General features: G+C 52.0%; 2 protein-coding genes across 2 annotated transcripts; both read right to left on the bottom strand.

Annotated features, from left to right (window-relative positions):
* Positions 1–7,128: 7,128 nt before the first annotated feature.
* Positions 7,129–17,033, bottom strand: PRDM7 (PR/SET domain 7; the record flags this gene model as incomplete). The annotated part of the gene is made up of 10 exons (XM_079907873.1): positions 16,935–17,033; positions 16,402–16,525; positions 15,971–16,078; positions 14,093–14,146; positions 11,377–11,478; positions 10,890–11,161; positions 10,410–10,477; positions 9,088–9,284; positions 7,524–7,531; positions 7,129–7,380 (listed from the first exon to the last, which is right to left on the bottom strand). Exons 1-10 carry the CDS (start codon positions 17,001–17,003, stop codon positions 7,129–7,131), a joined length of 1,254 nt encoding a protein of 417 aa, XP_079763999.1. The 5' UTR covers positions 17,004–17,033.
* On the bottom strand, positions 15,574–15,729 carry LOC307178877 (large ribosomal subunit protein eL39-like; the record flags this gene model as incomplete). The annotated part of the gene is made up of 1 exon (XM_079907519.1): positions 15,574–15,729. One exon carries the CDS (start codon positions 15,727–15,729, stop codon positions 15,574–15,576), a length of 156 nt encoding a protein of 51 aa, XP_079763645.1.
* Positions 17,034–17,275: the final 242 nt, after the last annotated feature.

The following is a 17,275-nucleotide window of genomic DNA, read 5'->3' as shown; positions in this document are numbered from 1 at the left end:
CTTCTGTCCTCCCTTTTCCCCTACCGTTGTCAGGGGAGTCCTGTCTGGACCCTGGCCACGCTGCGGGAGCTGGGGCTGAGCACACAAACCAGAGGGAGAGAAGTGGTGAGGCTGGGCCGACGGGTTCGGGGCAGTGTGTCCTGGTTGCTAGAACCAAGCCTCTGGTGTCTCGTCCACGGAGAGGACCCCAAATGGCTTTGCGCGTCAGGAGGGCGATCCGAGCACAGCCTGTGCTGCCTGGTGAGTGGCGTGGAGGCCCGGGAGGAAGCGTTAGTGGCTGCTGGTCGCAGGCCAGGAGGGGACAGAGCACATCCTCTTACAGCTCCCTTTGCTACGAAATGCCCAGTACCTCCCGTGAACCTCAGCGTCCATCCCCAGGTGTCGGTCGGAAACGATGGGTATATGGACACGGCAGTGCTGCCTGTGGTGCCTCGTGAGACCAACAGAAGCTTCCGGACAAGCAGCTGCTGGGGCGCCGCCAAGTCTGCGAGTAGGCTGGCGCCTGGGGAGGGAGAGCCGGAGGGAGTCCTGCCGGCCCCGGAATCAGGAGCAGTCAGTCAGGTTGCTGCTTTCAGGGGCACGAATTGGGAGCATGAAGGGAATGGGGCCAGAGCAGCCGCGGGGGAGGGTCTGTGAGCAGCAGGGACACGGCAGGGGTGCGGCCGCCAGCAGGCGACCCCGGACAACGGCAGCCCCACGATCCCCGAAGGGCCCCCGTGCTTTGTGGCCCTTGTCGACCCATCTCTGTGGGATTCTGCCTGTGGCCCCCCGAGCCCCCCAGCCCCATTGCTGTGGAGCAGGGTCTCTGCTGCTTGAAACCACAAAAACCTTTGCAGTCCTGGAGCTGCCCCCCGCTCATGTCAGGGGGAACCTTCAGGGCAGTAAGAGTTTCTTTGATATTCGTACTTTAGTTTCCCAGAGTCTTCATATTTCCCCTGATTTTGCTGCCGTGTGTCCCTGAAACCCTCTGTTGTCTCATGGGGTGGGCTTCCTCCGTCACAGACCCCTCAAAGGCCTCCCGCCGGGTGAACGTGGGCTTGTCACTCGGCTGCACAGTCTCCACGGGGCCCCTTGTCCCACCCTTGCTGTCCCCAAGCTGGGTCTAGAGAAGGCCCGTCCCAGCAAGAACCCACTTTCTGGCTTTATCTCTCGTCCCAACGACCGGGGAGTCTTCCAGCCTCGGAAAGATCACTCAGGGTTTCCTGCTTCAGTGCTCACGGCAGAGAGCTTGCGTCCTCACAGGAAGCACTGCAGCTGCACGTGACCCGTGACCACGCTCCCAGGGACGGACCACGAGGGGTGATGGGTGAGCTCCTGCACCACTTGCCTGAAGGCACTTTGCCCCCCAGCCCCTTCCTTCTCCCCACTCAGGGGTGGAGTGTGGGCCTGGCCACGAACTCGCTTTGACTGTGGGTGAGGGCGTCCTGGAGTGAGAGCAGGGAGGGGGACCTGGGTCCCCAGTGAGGCCACCCAGCGAAGTGAGGCTTCATCTGGGCCTTAGTTGGGCTCGGAGGGTATGGCCGAGGGTCTGCTGGACGGGACACCACATGTAGAGGGCCCTCAGCCTCATATGGATGGCAGCAGTGACTGTGCTGAGAACTTCCTGTACCAACCCAACAGCAGGGGAAGTGGAGGCTCCAGGGCTTCATGGTAACTAAGTGCAGAGCAGGGACTTGACCGAGCTGACCCGGTGGCTTGGGTCCTGCACGCTCACCACTGGAGTGACAGGACCTGCTTGTTCTCTCTGCTCAGCCCTTCTTGCCACCTTCTCCTCCACCCCACACCCTTATTTTTGCTGCAAGAGTCATGCCTCTCTCTTTATTATGTATCTTTGCAGCTAATATTTGTGGTAGAAGATGTCTACTGTGCCATCAGAAGCCGGCATCTCATGGAATCCCCAGCCTCTTCCACGACCGTAGAGCTGGTTCCTGACACCCAGCTCTGCCCACCTCCACCTCTGCAACTCTCATGTGTGGTACCTGCAATATAACAGGTGCTCAAAAAATGTTTCATGGCCTTCCCTGGTGGCGCAGTGGTTGAGAGTCCGCCTGCCGATGCAGGGGACACGGGTTCGTGCCCCGGTCCGGGAGGATCCCACATGCCGCGGAGCGGCTGGGCCCGTGAGCTATGGCCGCTGAGCCTGCGCGTCCGGAGCCTGTGCTCCGCAATGGGAGAGGCCACAGCAGTGAGAGGCCCGCGTACTGCAAAAAAAAAAAAAAAAAAAAAAGTTTCATGAATAACTTCAGAACTCAGCGGTTGTCTGACATATTTAGAAAAGGAGTGGCCGCCCCTATTGCCAGCACCCCTGAAACCCTGCAGGAGACACAACCTAGTGTGGTCCCTTCTCTCGCCTGGGGGAGCGTCACACCAGCCGCCCTGTCTCCCTGCCTGTAACAAACACACCATAAGGAGGCTCGCTGGCCCCTGGGCCAGTGATGCTGTAAAAACCCGGCCTTGTCCTTGTGAGATTTGGTGTGAAGACAACACAGAAACAGAACCAGCAAAGAAGGATCCTGGTCAGGAGTAAATCCCTCTCCACAGTGACCCTGTGAGACCCCAGCGCTCCCTCTGCTAAGCCTGCTCCGGCTGTTTGGGAAGGGGCCCTTGTGACTCTCCGGGCAGCGGGTGGGAGGGATAACCCAGTCTCTCTTCTGCCTCCTGAGACCAAGGTGGGCATCGGGGAAACATCCACACCTCCGACGGGGGTCCAGAGCGGGTGTCCCGAAGGACAGGACCTAGCCATCCAGTGAGGCCAGGTCTTGTCCACACCGCACTGACCTGCTGGAGGGTCTTGGGTTTCCTGGCCTCCAGCATTCCCACCGCCAACCCCAGCCTGCAGCGTCTCGGGAGCCCCTCGCTGGCAGCCCCCCCGGGGGCAGAAAGCCGCACAATCACGGAGAAGGACGATAAGCACGCAGGACAGGTGAGACCAGCAGTGAGTGTCCCATGTCCCCTCTGCTCCCCAGGGAGCACCCCAGCCCGGGCCAGCCATGGCCTTTGTCCTCTTCGGCAGTGTCTTTGCAGTTAATAGTCCCAGACACCTTCCTCTGGAGGGGAAGATGCAGTGACCGCGGGAGGGGTGAGGGCGGGGTGTGCTTTAGCCCTAAACCCGGGAAGCTGCAGAACTTCCTTGAGCCCCGAATGCACCACATGGGTAACCCTGCAGCAAGCCAGGCCAAGATCTCGACAGATTCTCTCTGGAAACACTTTTCATGTCCAACAAGAGAAGGTCTGTTAAACCCCCGTCCGACCCCGGGACGCGGGGCACGTTGTAACCATGGAAACTGAAGGGAAGGCTTTTGAGAGGCTTCTTCCTCGGTGTCTCCCCCAGTGGCCCCTGCAGGTACCGCACCCGGAGGAGAAGCGCTCGCTCTTGTCTCCTCACTTTGGGCCAGGCGGTGCCCACCCCTCACAGCCCCTGCTGCCCGCCTGCTTCTGAGTTGCATGGAAACCTACCGGTCACGAGGCCAAAGCGGGCTCGTCTTGGTGAGCAAAAACAGAGGCCGGTGACAAGGTAAGATGGGGGCTCAAAAGATTTCGTAGAAGAAAAACGTGCACGTGTGTTCCTGTGTGTGTGCACATGTGTCTGTGTGTGGTGACCAGATGCTGTATTAATTGGTGTTGCCTATACAATTATGAGTGGCTTTTATTTTCTGTATTTTCTAAATTTCTTTTTTTTCTAAACACCTGCATATTACGAGAAAAAGAAAAAAACAGCAAAGCTGTTGACATCAAGCACGAGAGCTTGCAAAATAAGATCTTAAAGTACATATTTCAGAATGTTACAGGAGTTTTCTCTGGGTGATAGATGAACGGCCTCCTACTTTTGAAAACGAACTTAAGGAAACCTCTTTGGTAAGTTTTCAGGGGCCTGAGCTTTGAGGACAGCGTCTGTGGGTGACACCCTCCCCACACGCAGCTCTGCCTCAGGTACTGGCTGGGCTAGTGGCCGACCAGGCGGAGTCTGGCAGCCGAAGACCAGTTTACCCTCTTGTGCTCCGCGCTCACCTGCTCAGCTAGGGTCCCGGTAGAGCAGCAGGCCGGTGGGGCTGGCACAGCCATGGGGCCACTGCGGTCAGAGCGGCACATGTGATGGAGGCTGCTGGTGTCCTGTGTGGCCATCCAGGGCACCCGCAGTGTCAGGTGGAGGCCCTGCAGGCGTCCCGAGCCGAGCCCAGCGCGTGTCAGGCGGCGCACATTCCTCCGAGCCCCCCTTCAGCACGCAGCTGCCCGTGGCGGGAGGGTGTATAAGCCGCCAGCCCCCTTGCTAGAGGTGAGCCGAGACTGGGTGAGAGGCCGGAGTGCCTGTTTGCGCCTGAACTGTGGGGTCGCACACCATCGCCGCCACCACACAGGTCATCCATCTTCTGTGCAGGCCGCGGATGATGGGGGCCAGGGACTCGGGGCGTCTTGGGGGCTGGCGGCCTCACCAGGAATGGGGTTTATTGCCAGAGGGGAGGGGAGGGGAGGGGGCAGGCCTTGAACTGCTCAGCCTTGCAGGGGATTCGAGGCCACCTCTGGTGGGAGGTGCAGGTGAGAAGCCCCTGGAAGTTTCTGGGTCCCCTCCCCCACAGTATTTCAGTCGACGCCCCTCTGCCGGCATCACCCCCAACTCCGTCCCTCCCGTGGCCGCTGCTGAGAGCCGCAGAAGATGGAAAGGTTATGGTGCTTCTCTTCCCACAGGGAAACAGCCACAGACACACAGATTCCCTTATAACAGCATGAAAGACGGGAGCCAGTAAGAGTGGGTGTTTGTTATTGACACCCACGCGGTTCACGTAGAGATGCTTCCCAAGCCTGCACGGGGAGGGGGACTCAGGGCCGTTGTTCGCAGTCATGGGGTCTGGGCTCCCCGCTTCGGCCTTCCTGAACCCATTGTGGTGGGAACAGGACTGGGCCAAGTTAGGGCTCCCTCAGGGGCAGGGAGGTTGTTCAGAGAGGAGAGGATGGGGCCTCCTTTCTGTACCAGAACTGAGTTCTGGGTCTAAGCACAGCGTGGCCTCCTGGAGCTGTCAGTACCGTCACCTACCCAGCGGGAGAGGCTTCGTGCCACCTCGTCCTCACGTGCAGCCTGTGCACCTGCGCTGCTGGCTCCACGGGAGCCCTGAGCTCCCGGGGCCTCGGGGCCGTTAGCTGTGAGCCCACACTGTGCGGGCCTGCTCTGCCCACAGTGTGCCCCATTCTCCACCAACTTCTCAGAAAAAGTGAGTTGAAGGATAAAATATTCAACAGTTAAGAATTTCAAGGTGGTGACACCGTTGCACTGAAGCACACAGGCCCAGGTACACGGCACGTGCGTTAGAGAAGCTGCGGTGTGGGCTTCGAGGACACTGTGTGCAGGGGGGCAGGAGAGGTTCCGAGACTCACGGGTGGTCCGGTTCCTGCAGGCGCGGCTCCAGACTCCGTTCTCAGCAGGTGTGGGCGAGGGCCGCCTTTCCCAGGTGACTGTGTGTAGAGGGGCTCTGGGGCTGCCCAGGCTCAGCGGGAAGGGCAGCGGTGGGAAGGGAGGTTGCCCGCACTTAGCATCCTGACCTCTCACCTCCTCGTCAGGGCAGCTAAGTCTGCAGGTGAAGCAGCTGTGTCTGACCAGTGCCTGAGTGGCCCCTTCTTTGTCCAGCTCTAAAGACCTGGAAGACGTGGGCAGGGAGAGAATAACAAAGGGCGGGGCTTGCCCTCTCAGCCAGCCTCTGTGCCAGATTCTGCCTGTGCTTATCGATCAAACCAAAAGGCTGGCACTCCCATCCCATTTTATAGATTAGAAAAGAGGCACAGAGAGGTTGAGCACCTTGCCATAGGTCACACAGCTGGTGAGGGCAGAGCTGAGAATTGACCCACTATGGTTGGATCTGGAGTCCACATGCTGTGCTGACCCTGAGGCGACAGCAAAGAGAGAGCGAGGGAGACCAGATACCCCAGATTGAGCCAGGCACACAGGCATGCACCCACACATGCACGAGGCCTTCACCTTTGAGGCTACAGAAGTCAGAGGAAACCAGAGAGGAATGAGGAGAGGCCAAGGGAGAATGCCCTTCCAGGGGTTCAGTTCCTACGGAGACCGGGGCTGCGAGTATGCGTTCTCTGTGGCCCTCTTGGACGCCACTGTTTTCAGTGATGAGGGGGGAATGAGGTACACAGTCTGGGCTTCAGATTTGTGTGGAGACAAAATTTATCAAAACAGGAGTCCAAAAACCATGAAGGGGATTGGTATGAACATCTCCAGGGCAAGTAAGACACCCTCTGCTGTTTATCTACCTTCTCTCTTATCATGAAAGCAGAGGATCTACGTAACCAGTTATTTCTGTGCTCATCACACTCTTAGGGAATGTAAGGGGTCATAGACTTCCTTTGAAGCTCCCTCAGAGCCGAGGTATGTGGTGGCTACATTTATCCTCCCGTGGCTAAGGTGTGGTTTATTGGTAATGACTCCCTCACCCTCCCTGCAAACAGAGGGCTTCTCCCCTGTGTGTGTCCTCTGGTGTCTGATGAGACTTGACTTATGACTGAAGTCTCGCCCACACTCCCCGCAAACATAGGGCTTCTCCCCTGTGTGTGTCCTCTGGTGTGTGATGAGACTTGACTTATGACTGAAGTCTCGCCCACACTCCCCGCAAACATAGGGCTTCTCCCCTGTGTGTGTCCTCTGGTGGCTGATGAGACCTGACTTCTGACTGAAGTCTCGCCCACACTCCCCGCAAACATAGGGCTTCTCCCCTGTGTGTGTCCTCTGGTGTGTGATGAGATTTGACTTTAGACTGAAGTCTCGCCCACACTCCCCGCAAACATAGGGCTTCTCCCCTGTGTGTGTCCTCTGGTGTCTGATGAGATCTGACTTTAGACTGAAGTCTCGCCCACACTCCCCGCAAACATAGGGCTTCTCCCCTGTGTGTGTCCTCTGGTGCTTGGTGAGACTAGACCTATCCTTGGAGCCTTGCCCAGAGCTTCTGTACTTGACTTTTACAACTCTTGATACTCCTGCCCCTATGAGTAATTTGCCTGTGGCCTCTGGGTTCACTTTCTGGCCTGTGCTGGGCCCTGCCTCCATCATTCTCTCATGTGCCCTAGAGCTCCTCATTTGTCCTTTGGGAGAGGAGGAAAAGGCCCTTGAAATCCTCCCCAGCCTTATCCTTTTCAGCAAAGGTTTGGACCTTTCCTTGACCTCTTGACATTCAGGTTTGTTACTCCAGCTGTGTGGATCAGAATATTGCTGCTGCCGATTTTGATAGCCTGGGCAGGGATCCTCTGGCTGGACGCGGTCTCTTGCAGATGTTCTCGGGAGGACCTGAGACGGGTGACTGCATTCCACGTGTTGGCTGAGGATTTTCTGACTGGAGAAGGCCGGAGAGCAGGAGCCACATGGTTGGATCTTGGGCTTTGGGTCTGCTGAAAGAGGAAGCTTCTGGTCAGGTAGATGGTTTATCTCCGGTAAGGCCTGAACCACTAATCATCTCAGTGTTGACAGCACAAGCTCTGTCTCCCAGCAAGTGTGCCTTTACAGTCTACTTTTCCATTCCATTTTTACTCACTCTGTCTTCTTCAGAAATCCAGAAAGCCCGTATCAAGGGCCTCTTCTACCTGTGGCCCTGACTAGGGACCTTCAAGTAGCATCAGAGGCAGTGTCACTCCTTATAAGAGGTGGAACTGCAGTGACCTTTGCCCACATAGGAGTGTCTGAAAAGTCCTATGACTTTGTGACAGAGGGGCCACAGGTATTCTATCCTGTTGGGAGAGAACACTCTTGATGATAGGTGGAATCGCCCCGAGTGACTTCCTACGAGGGGAAGGAGTTTATTAAGTTAGGGGCACTCATCCTGGAGATCTCCAGATGTGGAAGGCAGGGTAGGGTAGTGGTTAGGGCACCTGTGAGGAAAGCTGGATTTGAGGCTCCTCATTCACAGAGACGTATTAGTTGAGCAGCCATTGTGTCTGAATCTCTGTGAGGAAGTGGGATTCAGATTGGACAAGACCGAGTGGTCCAGGTCCCACTGACTAACGGACTCTGGCTCCTGATGCCCCAATTAGGTCACGAATTGCTTCTCTCTCAGTTTTCCATAAAGTGGAAAATGAAAGTACGTCCTTCCTCAGAAAGCCAACGAGTATTCACACCTCACTGATTTCAGTCAGGCTTAGTCCGTTTAAAATGCAGTAGGAAGTTCTGTTTAAAAATACACCCCAGCTGCTGCCCTTCTTCAGCCAGTCCGCTCTCCCCTCTCACCTGGTGATGAACTGACCTCTGAGCGGATTCCCCACTGCTATCTCTTTCCAAAAAATGAGCCAAAGCATCATCTTAGAGCAGAGAACATGCCCCCTGCAGCTGAAAACCGCACGGTTGTTTCACGTCACCCAGGGGGACCCCCATGTCTGTGCGTGGAGCACAGGCCCTGAGGCCTCCGTGTTCTGTCCAGCCTGCTTCCTCTCGCTCTGTGCTTCCTTCTTTGACCACCTGCATGGCCTCTCTTTCCTGCCCTGGTGCTGCGGCACTGGCCGTTCCCCTGCCTGGAACACTTTGCCCACAAATGCTGTCTCGGGAGAGCGCCACACCCCACCCCTCCGCTCACAGTGATCCAAGGCACTTTTTCTGGGCTACTTTTCCTCAAAGCACTAATTGCTGTCTGGTCTGAGGCACGTGCTGCTCTAGGGCAGTGATTCTGACCGTCCTGTTCAATCTCTATTTCCAGTTCGTGGAGCCCTGTCTGGCACAGTGTATGAACTCATGTGACAACGAACCGAAATGGTGACTGAATGCAAATCAACGTGTACACATATCATCTAGAAATATGGAGGAGATGAAGAAGAAATGGCTAAAGGTGAGAGAGCTGGTAGGTGCTCGAAAACTTGTTTTTTTCCTCTAAGCCTTTCAGCCCTATATGATGTTATATATTTTTTGCATGAGGGATTAAAAAAACTAGAAGAAAAAAATTTTAATATAAAAAGTTTCCCTAAGAGTCAAAGGCTTATGGATCAATTTCTGAAGCATCTTAATTGAAACTTTGCTGACTCCAGACTGGAGTTTACCCTGATGGAAAGCCGGACCGTGAAAGCTCCCCAGGAGTGCTTCTTGCTTTGCGTTGGAAGAGCGGTGGCACCCACCTCTGCCCGCCGCCACGAGCTGGCTCTTCCACCCGCTGCCCCACGGGATGCCGAGCTCCTGGCTGTACTCGTCCCCGTACCAGACCAGCAGTTCACAGCCCGGCCTGACCACCCGGCAGGTTCGGTAGAAGATCTGCCTGTGATACTGGAAGGCCACCAGGTTCTGCTCTTCCTCATCCCGGGCACAGTTCACATACCTGGGGTTGGGGCAGAGAAAGGGACAGAAAGCGCAGGCGATGGGTTCCCTCCACCCGTCAGACCCGAGCCAGCTCCTTGCCATCGCGGCCTGGTGCTGCCCAGCTGCCGCTGCTGCTGCGCGGGAACCTGCTGCTCACGCCTTCGAGCTTTTCCTGTGAATCCCTATCTCCAGATGCTGTTGCCCATCCAGGCCAGATTGCTTTTCTCTCCTTACCTACTTATCTGTTTTCCAAAGCCCAATTCCAGACCTGTCTCCACGTGGATTGGCCGTAAAACTGGTGACCTCTAAACTCTCAATGAAGTTCTGTTTTTATTCCACAGAACTTGGTGCTTCTAGTTCAGCACACATCCCTCAGCACTCAGCCCCAGCCTATGTTCTCTCGAGAGGTCTGTCTCCAGTCTCCCCACGTGCATCCAGGGCCCCCGATTCACTTGCCTCCCCCAGGTTCCTGTAGAAACTTGGAGAGCTCTCTGACTTAGCTCGAAACACAGAACAATAGTAGTTTATTCATTTTCTGCCTCCCCTGATGAAAGGAGGGGACCTTAGAGAAAGGGGCTGCTCACAACCATCCTGCAGTCCGTTTGTCTCCTGGCTTCAGAACCCAGTTCTCACTGGAAGCAAGGCTGGGAAGGTGGCTGCCCTCACAGACTAAAGGTACCTCCCGGTAGGTTATGGTGGTGCTGTGCACTTCTTGAAAAATAGGAAAATTATGATTAAATGTTCCTAAAATCAATCGCTTAACGTCTGTCTGCAGTGTGTCCTCCGTAAGGACATGGGTGATGTGATCTGTTTAAGTAATGGACTCCGTTTTCTAAACTGGAGCATAATAGTAAGTGCTTGATAAGTGTTAATTAGGTAAATAAGTGTCCCTGGTGAATCTAGACTCCTCAAGTTGTTTTCAGGTACCCCAGTTTTCTTGAGCACAGAGACGTATTTTGAGGACACATACTATACTTTTATTTCCTTTTTTCTGACGTCTCTTGAAATGAAAGAGCATTGTGTGGAGAAAAAAGAGGGACAGAAGATGTAAAAACCATTGAGGGGGGCAGTCTGAGAAGGAAAGGGACATGGGCTTGAGAGAGATGAGTGTCCTCTCTGGAACCTGGAAACCTACTGGACTTACCTCATCCAGTTGGCCCAGGACGTGTCCTTTCCATCCACATACTCGTAGCAGTTTCTCCCTTTGGTGATCTGAGTGTCAGAAAAAGAAGCTAAAGGCTTTTATTTTTTTTTGGTGGGAGGTGATGGAAGAATTATTTCACTCTGCTGTCATCAGTGCTCTTCAGCCTGCACGGATGCAACTGCCAGTCGTGACCACGCAATGAGCTCCTTAATCACCATCCTCATGTCTGAGTCTATTCGTCCGCTCAGGCCAAGGGCCCCGCACGGGAGGAGCCGCTTCCTTGTGCCTGTACCACCGTGCTCCCACCTGGCCTCTGATCTTTAAGCAGAAGTTCCGTGTTCATGCAAAGTGCACTCAGTACACAGAGCTAACCGTGTTGTCCCCATCCACGTCCTAGCATGTTGAAGGTGAGGCCCCCCCACCCATCCACAGAAGGGATGTGGAGGCCAGAGGACAGGGGAAGAGGTGGGTGTTTCTCACCAGCCAGGAGTATCCACTGTTGGCGGCCTCTTCATCTTCTGTGATCTGGCCCTCATAGGGGCCAAAGTGCAGACCCAACGGCAGATCGGATGCCTCGTTCCATACTCCAAGCCCAGCCTCAGGGATGCCTGATGGTCTGATACTTAATCCAGGGGGCAGAGTGAGGGCTGAGCGGTTGGGATGCCCCTTCTCCACTGCACTGTCCTTTACAAATGTAGGGGCCCCGTGAGCAGCACAGCTGTCAATGAAGAAGTTCTGACACTTCTCACAATCTGGAGGCGAGAGCGACAGGGATTAGGGAAGATACAGTGCGTGTTCCTGGTTGTAAAGACCTTCAGAAAGAACTGGGGCGCTCATGTCATTTGGCCTCAATCCTGTACCCCAAGTCACTAGACAAAGGGGATGATTTGGGGACCAAATGCTAAGGTGAGATTATTGTAGCAAGACATAACAGCCTTCTCTGTAATGGGCCAGTGGGGTCACTCACAGAGGTAGTCGTCATCCTGGGGCTCGCTGACCTCTTGGTACACGTGGCCCTTTCTTTCTCGTAGGCTATACATCTTCACTTCAATCTGCTTTGCTCTGCGTTCTAAGTTGGAGAAGAGTAGGTAAGCAAGGTTGGTGGGGTCTAGAGTGTTGGTCCCTGTTTTATCAGAAAATGTGAAATCCCCTCGCATCAAATCATCGCCTGTCCTTCTGTATACTTTGTTTTTCCCCCGTTTAGCTACTGGTTCAGACAGACCGAGGCTCCACACTGACTACAGACGCCCAGTTCAATGTTAGCTTCCTGTTCTTCCCATTATTAGGTTTAACTTCCCAACCTTTCTACTTAGAAAATGGTTCACTGACACATTTACTCATTCAGAAAATATTGGTTAAGGCACATTACGTGTTAGGCATTGAGCAGAGGCCTTAACTAAGAAAGCATGGTCACTATTATCACAGATGGATTTTTGAACAACGTGTGTGTGTCTGTACTTTTATATTTAATTTGATGTTTTCAAACACTGTACGAGTTATGTATCCTTATGTTTACTTTAGAGATTAGCAATCAGGACCACAGAAGACATGTAAGATTTTCCCAAGGCCCCAGTGCTAACTTCAGGTCTCAGATCAGTCCAGCCTAAACCCACGCCTACCCCAAGTCCACCCCACACACCTAGGCCATATAATCAGCGTTTCTAGAAGAATTAGAGGGACTAAAGCCCCCAGGTTACTTTCTCTCACCCAGCTTTTGTCTAGTGTGCCATGCAGAGGTGCTTGCTGCTCCGGGAGGGGGCGCTGGGCTCTGGGCCTGCGCAGGGCCACTTGCCTTCTGCAGTTGCGCTGCTCCTGGCAATTTCTTCAAACTAGATTCATTACTTAATGGCACCGGGGGCACTGCCTTCAACGGGAGAGTCACATAGTGAAAGACAACATGCATTTCTTTAGTTCTTTAGGGCTTATGCAGTGTTTTCACATGCATGACTTTAGTTAATACTCCAACAACCCTTGGAAATACCCGGGGCGGGTGGAGTCTGAACACTAGAGCGTAAATAAAGGGCCTAAGTGGGTAGTGAATCAAGACTAGAACCCATATCTTAAGGTTCCTTCCCTTCAACTTTCTCTCAAATTTCTCCGTAAAAGTGAGAGCGAGTCAGGGAGAATAATTGGGAAGAATCAACAAAGTCTGGGAAAGAAGCGGGGGGTAAGGACTTATAGAAAAAAAGAGGGGGTCTTCTATTAATTAGTGGACCTCTGATGGACGAGGAAATGTGGAAAAGTACAGAGGGGACAAAACACTTCTGGAAAATGAGGTGACAGAGCAGTGAGATTGGGAAGAGAACAAAGAAATGGTATGGCAGAAACTTATCTAGGCAATAAAGAAAATGATGCTGAACGTTGCAGGTTGCCATATCCTAGAGAGAATGTTTGGAATCAGAGTAGCTGGTTCCCATCGATTCTGCTTGAATAAGGCTGTACGACTAGCGAGTTCTCCTCAGTTTCCTGAACCATAAATTGGTATACATGCTAATTCTTAACGTTACAGTGGACATGAAATTTAATAACGTTCACCAAATTGTTTTGTGAGCTACTGATATGTAGTACAGTGTGAACGTGGGAGTCCAGCCCTGCTATCAATTCACCCCCTCAACTGTCTCCCTATTTGAAATCTAGCTCACAGATACTATCTCCAGCACTCCTTGACCCTCTCACGTCTAGGTGAATGTTTAAATGTGGAGTCACTCATTCAGAAAACCTCCAGGGGGCCCTCAGGGGCCTTGAGCTGGGCCTGGGACTTCTGAGAAGAAACGGGTATGGAGCAGGCTCTCAAAGCTTGCAACGCAGGGGCAGGCTAAGCAAATGATTCCAAACATGACAGTTGCCTAATCAGAGCCCGGAGGAAGGAGCTGTTACTTTCTCCTGCAAGAATGAGCATTTGAAATCAGTTCCAGAGGGATGAGTTTCTGTTGAAACGCGGGTGACCTATATGAAGTCCTAAAGTTATTTTCTTACTTTTCGTTTTCAGTGATCAAACTTGAAGCTAGTCAGGGCTGGGAGATGCTTCCTCTTATTAGAGTAGCAGGCTCTGAGGTTGGGGGTCCATCTCCTTCTTCGTCTCGGACAATCCACTCTACAAATTGCCTACAGATCTGTAAGCTTCCCTTAGTCAGATGGTCTTAGCATGTCACTCACTTTGGCGTAGCAGAAAAGAACTGAGGTTGAAATCACCCGTCAGATGAATGATATAAAGATGTACGTATGAATAAGACAGTGTAAACTTTATAAAACTATGGAAGTTCTACTCAGCTTGTAAGTGTTTTAGAGAAGGAGCTTTGGATGAGACTGCACTACCAGTGATACTGTGATCTCAGGCATGTACTCAAACATTTCTTTACCTCAGTTTCTTGATCTATTCAATATAAATGGGGATAGTTGCACTACCTATAGGTACTACAGGATTGTTTTAAGGTTTAAAGTGAGTTTATTCACGTAAAATGCTTAAAATAGAGTCTGAAATATTATGAAAATAACGTGAAAATAGAACAACCTACTACTGTTGCTATTCTTATTAACTATAAAAATGATGATGATATCAGACATTGTGCTAAAGAATCATGAAAGGAAGCAGCAGTTTCTAGGATACTCTGTGTATTCTCCTATTCTTACCTGTGATTGGATCCATGAGGAAGGTTTTCTTGTCAACAGGATTTGGGAAATACTTACCTTCTGGTGTTTACTGTGCTCCACTCTGAAGGCCACCCAAGAAGGTTTAACTAAAAGATGATGAGAAATCAGTGTTTTGGTTGGTAAATGTTTCCAAACTCTGGGCATCTGAATTAAGGACACAGAATTCTGAACCAGAGAGTGACAAGTGCAAGGATTACCAAAGGGGGAATGGAAAATGATTTCTGTATCATCAATGCCTATGCTTCCACTGGGAGCATCACAATTTTCTTAAAATTAAAAAAAAATAGACATAAACCTCATCTGTGCTTCATCCTATGTTCATAAAGTATCTAATAAATTTACTTCATGACAAAAATACTCAACAAAGTAGGAATAGAAGGAAGTTACCTCAATATAATAAAGGTCATATATGAAGAGTCCACCTCTAACATCATACTGATTGGTGGAAAAAGTGATCTCTTCTAAGATCAAGAAAAAAAGGAAAGGATGCCCACTCTCACCACTTGTATTCAACATAGTACTAAAAGTCCTAGCCAGGGAATTAGATAAGAAAAGGAATCAAAAGGCTTGCAATTTGGAAAGAAAGAAGTAAAATTAGGTTTGTTCACAGACGACATGATTTTATGTGTAGAAAATCTCTAATATTCCACAGAAAACACTGTTAGAACTAAAAAAAGAACTTAGCAAAGTTGCAGGATACAAAATCAACACTCAAAAATCTTCCTATGTACTCGGGACTTCCCTGGTGGCGCCGTGGTTAAGAATCCACCTGCCAATGCAAGGGACACGGGTTCGAGCCCTGGTCCGGGAAGATCCCACATGCCGCGGAGCAACTAAGCTCGTGTGCCACAACTACTGAGCCCGCATGCTGAAACTACCAAAGCCCACGCGCCTAGAGCCCGTGTTCCACAACAAGAGAAGCCACTGCAACGAGGAGCCCACGCACTGCAAAGAAGAGAGCCCCCTCTCGCCGCAATTAGAGAAACCCCGCACGCAGCAACGAAGACCCAACGCAGCCAAAAAAAAAAAAAAAAAAAAAAAGAGAGAGAAAACTATTGAGAATTATACTGGAAAACCTATACATCCACCTCCATGCAGTCTTATGTCACCATTCTGCCACAACCACTGCGGGTCTTTTAATTTCTATTTCAAAATTCAAAAACAAAATAAAAACAAAAAACTAACCAAGACAGAATGAAGCCACCTGCCAGCACTTACTCCTTTGGTGATGAATTTGGTACTTCTTATTCACATTCAAATTTTTACACATTTACGGCCTTTTAATGTACCTATAAACAATATATATATATATTTTTTCCAACAAAAGGTCTCATATTTATTACTGAGCCAAAGCACTAATGCAGAAACACTGACACAAGGAGAAAAATCATTTTTTCCCAATAAAACAAATGGATGCATTTGTCCAGATAGTAGTGATGCTTTCAGGGTGATACGGTAAGATGCAAGTGACCTTCCACAGCATAAATACGTGTGCCACCTCATGGGTGGCTCCCTATAGACCCAGCTTGGTTCTTCTCCAGTGTCTTCTCCTGGAGCTGTACCTGGTTTTATTACCAGTTTTCATTTGAGTCCACTGGGGAATGGGACGATTCTCCTTTGGTTTCTGGCCCAGGAATCGCTTGATCGTGAAAGTCTCGTGAGAAGACATGGTGAGGAGCAGAGTCAACCGCACGTCGGATGGCAGAGAAGGGGAGGCTAATTATTTTACATATTTAAAAACTTTATATGGATAGTCTCTTATTGTGTAATATTCTGTTTTGCATCTTGCTTGTTGGGTGAAAAATTATGGGTTTTTTTTTTTGTTGTTGTTGCTAATGCCTGAGACGCAGCTGAGACCCAAACCCAGGTTGTTTTCAGGAAGACACCTCTAAATCTTCCTGGCCCCTCACCTTGCTGCCTTGGAGTCCATTCTTCATCAGAATCCTCAGGGTCACCCACCTGGGCTTTGATGGCCTGCCTGCGGTGACACATGAAAGCTGGCCGAGGGGCTCTGAGACCTGGAAAGGAGCAAAATCTTGGTTCCAAAAGGGAAGAGCTGGAAGGAGGAACAAAGCCCAGAGGCGATGGAAAGTGCCACAGAGTCAGTGTGACTTGGTAGGATGGGCTGGCAGAGTCTGGAAGCAGGCAAGGGGTGAGCTCTGCGCTGCCAGGGCCAGGCCCACACTGAATACAGAAGAACACACATTTCCTGCAGGTTGGTCTCCACACGGAAGGCAACTGTGAGCAGATGAAGCCATCTCAGAGAGAGCCAAGCTAACGCTGAGACCGAAGACGTGGTTCACGCTTCCCAGGCTCCCAGGCACCCAGCATTTCCTGTTACCTAGAGTAACCAGTGCTTCATAGTTCTTTTTCACATTCCTATATCGGATTTTTTCCCATTCTCCCATCTCTGTCCATTCTTCCTTGGAGAAGTATATGGAAATGTCTTTGAAAGCATCTTTGGCCTAGAGAGAATAACCGATTTCATCAGTGACTTACTAATCTAAGTCAGAACTTAGAGCTGGGCCCTCTCCTCCACCCTGTGCAGGGTGTAGCCTGAGGCCGCTGGGTGGTCTCTGTGAGACAAGGATGAAGGTTTTCCTTCCTGACCGTGTCCTGCTTAACTGAGCAAACACTGAGCATTTTCCTAACTCTCCCTGGACACGCAGCAGTTGACGATGCTATAGTGTCCTGTCCCCCCCACCCCGCCCCGCCCCACCATCTTAGACAGGACCGGGCACCCCCATCCTGTGTACCTTCACAGAGAAGGTCACCCAGCAGTGCCGGCCAGGAGTCTGAGCCCTCCAGGGACCAGCTCCTTGTCCCTCCTGTAGAGCCGGCTTCGAGCCAGGCTCTGCCTCCTCCACCGCTCACCGTGGGCTTCCACGCTGTTCTCCCAGCATCTCCCTCAGTGCTGTCCTCCGGCCACCTGTCGGTGCTCATGGGCCTGGGACCGCCTCAAGGCCAAGGTGCCTGTGGAAGGAGAAGGTGCTGAGGTAGCCCCGGCCCCTGCCCAGAGCTAGGTCTGTGTTCCTCGGCTGGGGTGTCCCGAGCAGGAAGGTGTGAGGACCCCGGCAAGGATTAGAGGATGTGGAGGGTACTGATGGGGTGGACGGATCCTCGCCAGCCACGACAGTCCAGCCTAAGGTGAACTAGATTCGGTTTCTTTGGCCCCCCTGCAACTCGGGCCCTCTGAGGAAAGGCACTGGGAGGGC

Source organism: Stenella coeruleoalba (genome assembly GCF_951394435.1).
Source record: "Stenella coeruleoalba genome assembly, chromosome: 20".
Taxonomy (NCBI): domain Eukaryota; kingdom Metazoa; phylum Chordata; class Mammalia; order Artiodactyla; family Delphinidae; genus Stenella; species Stenella coeruleoalba.
This window is presented reverse-complemented; position numbering and strand designations above follow the sequence as displayed.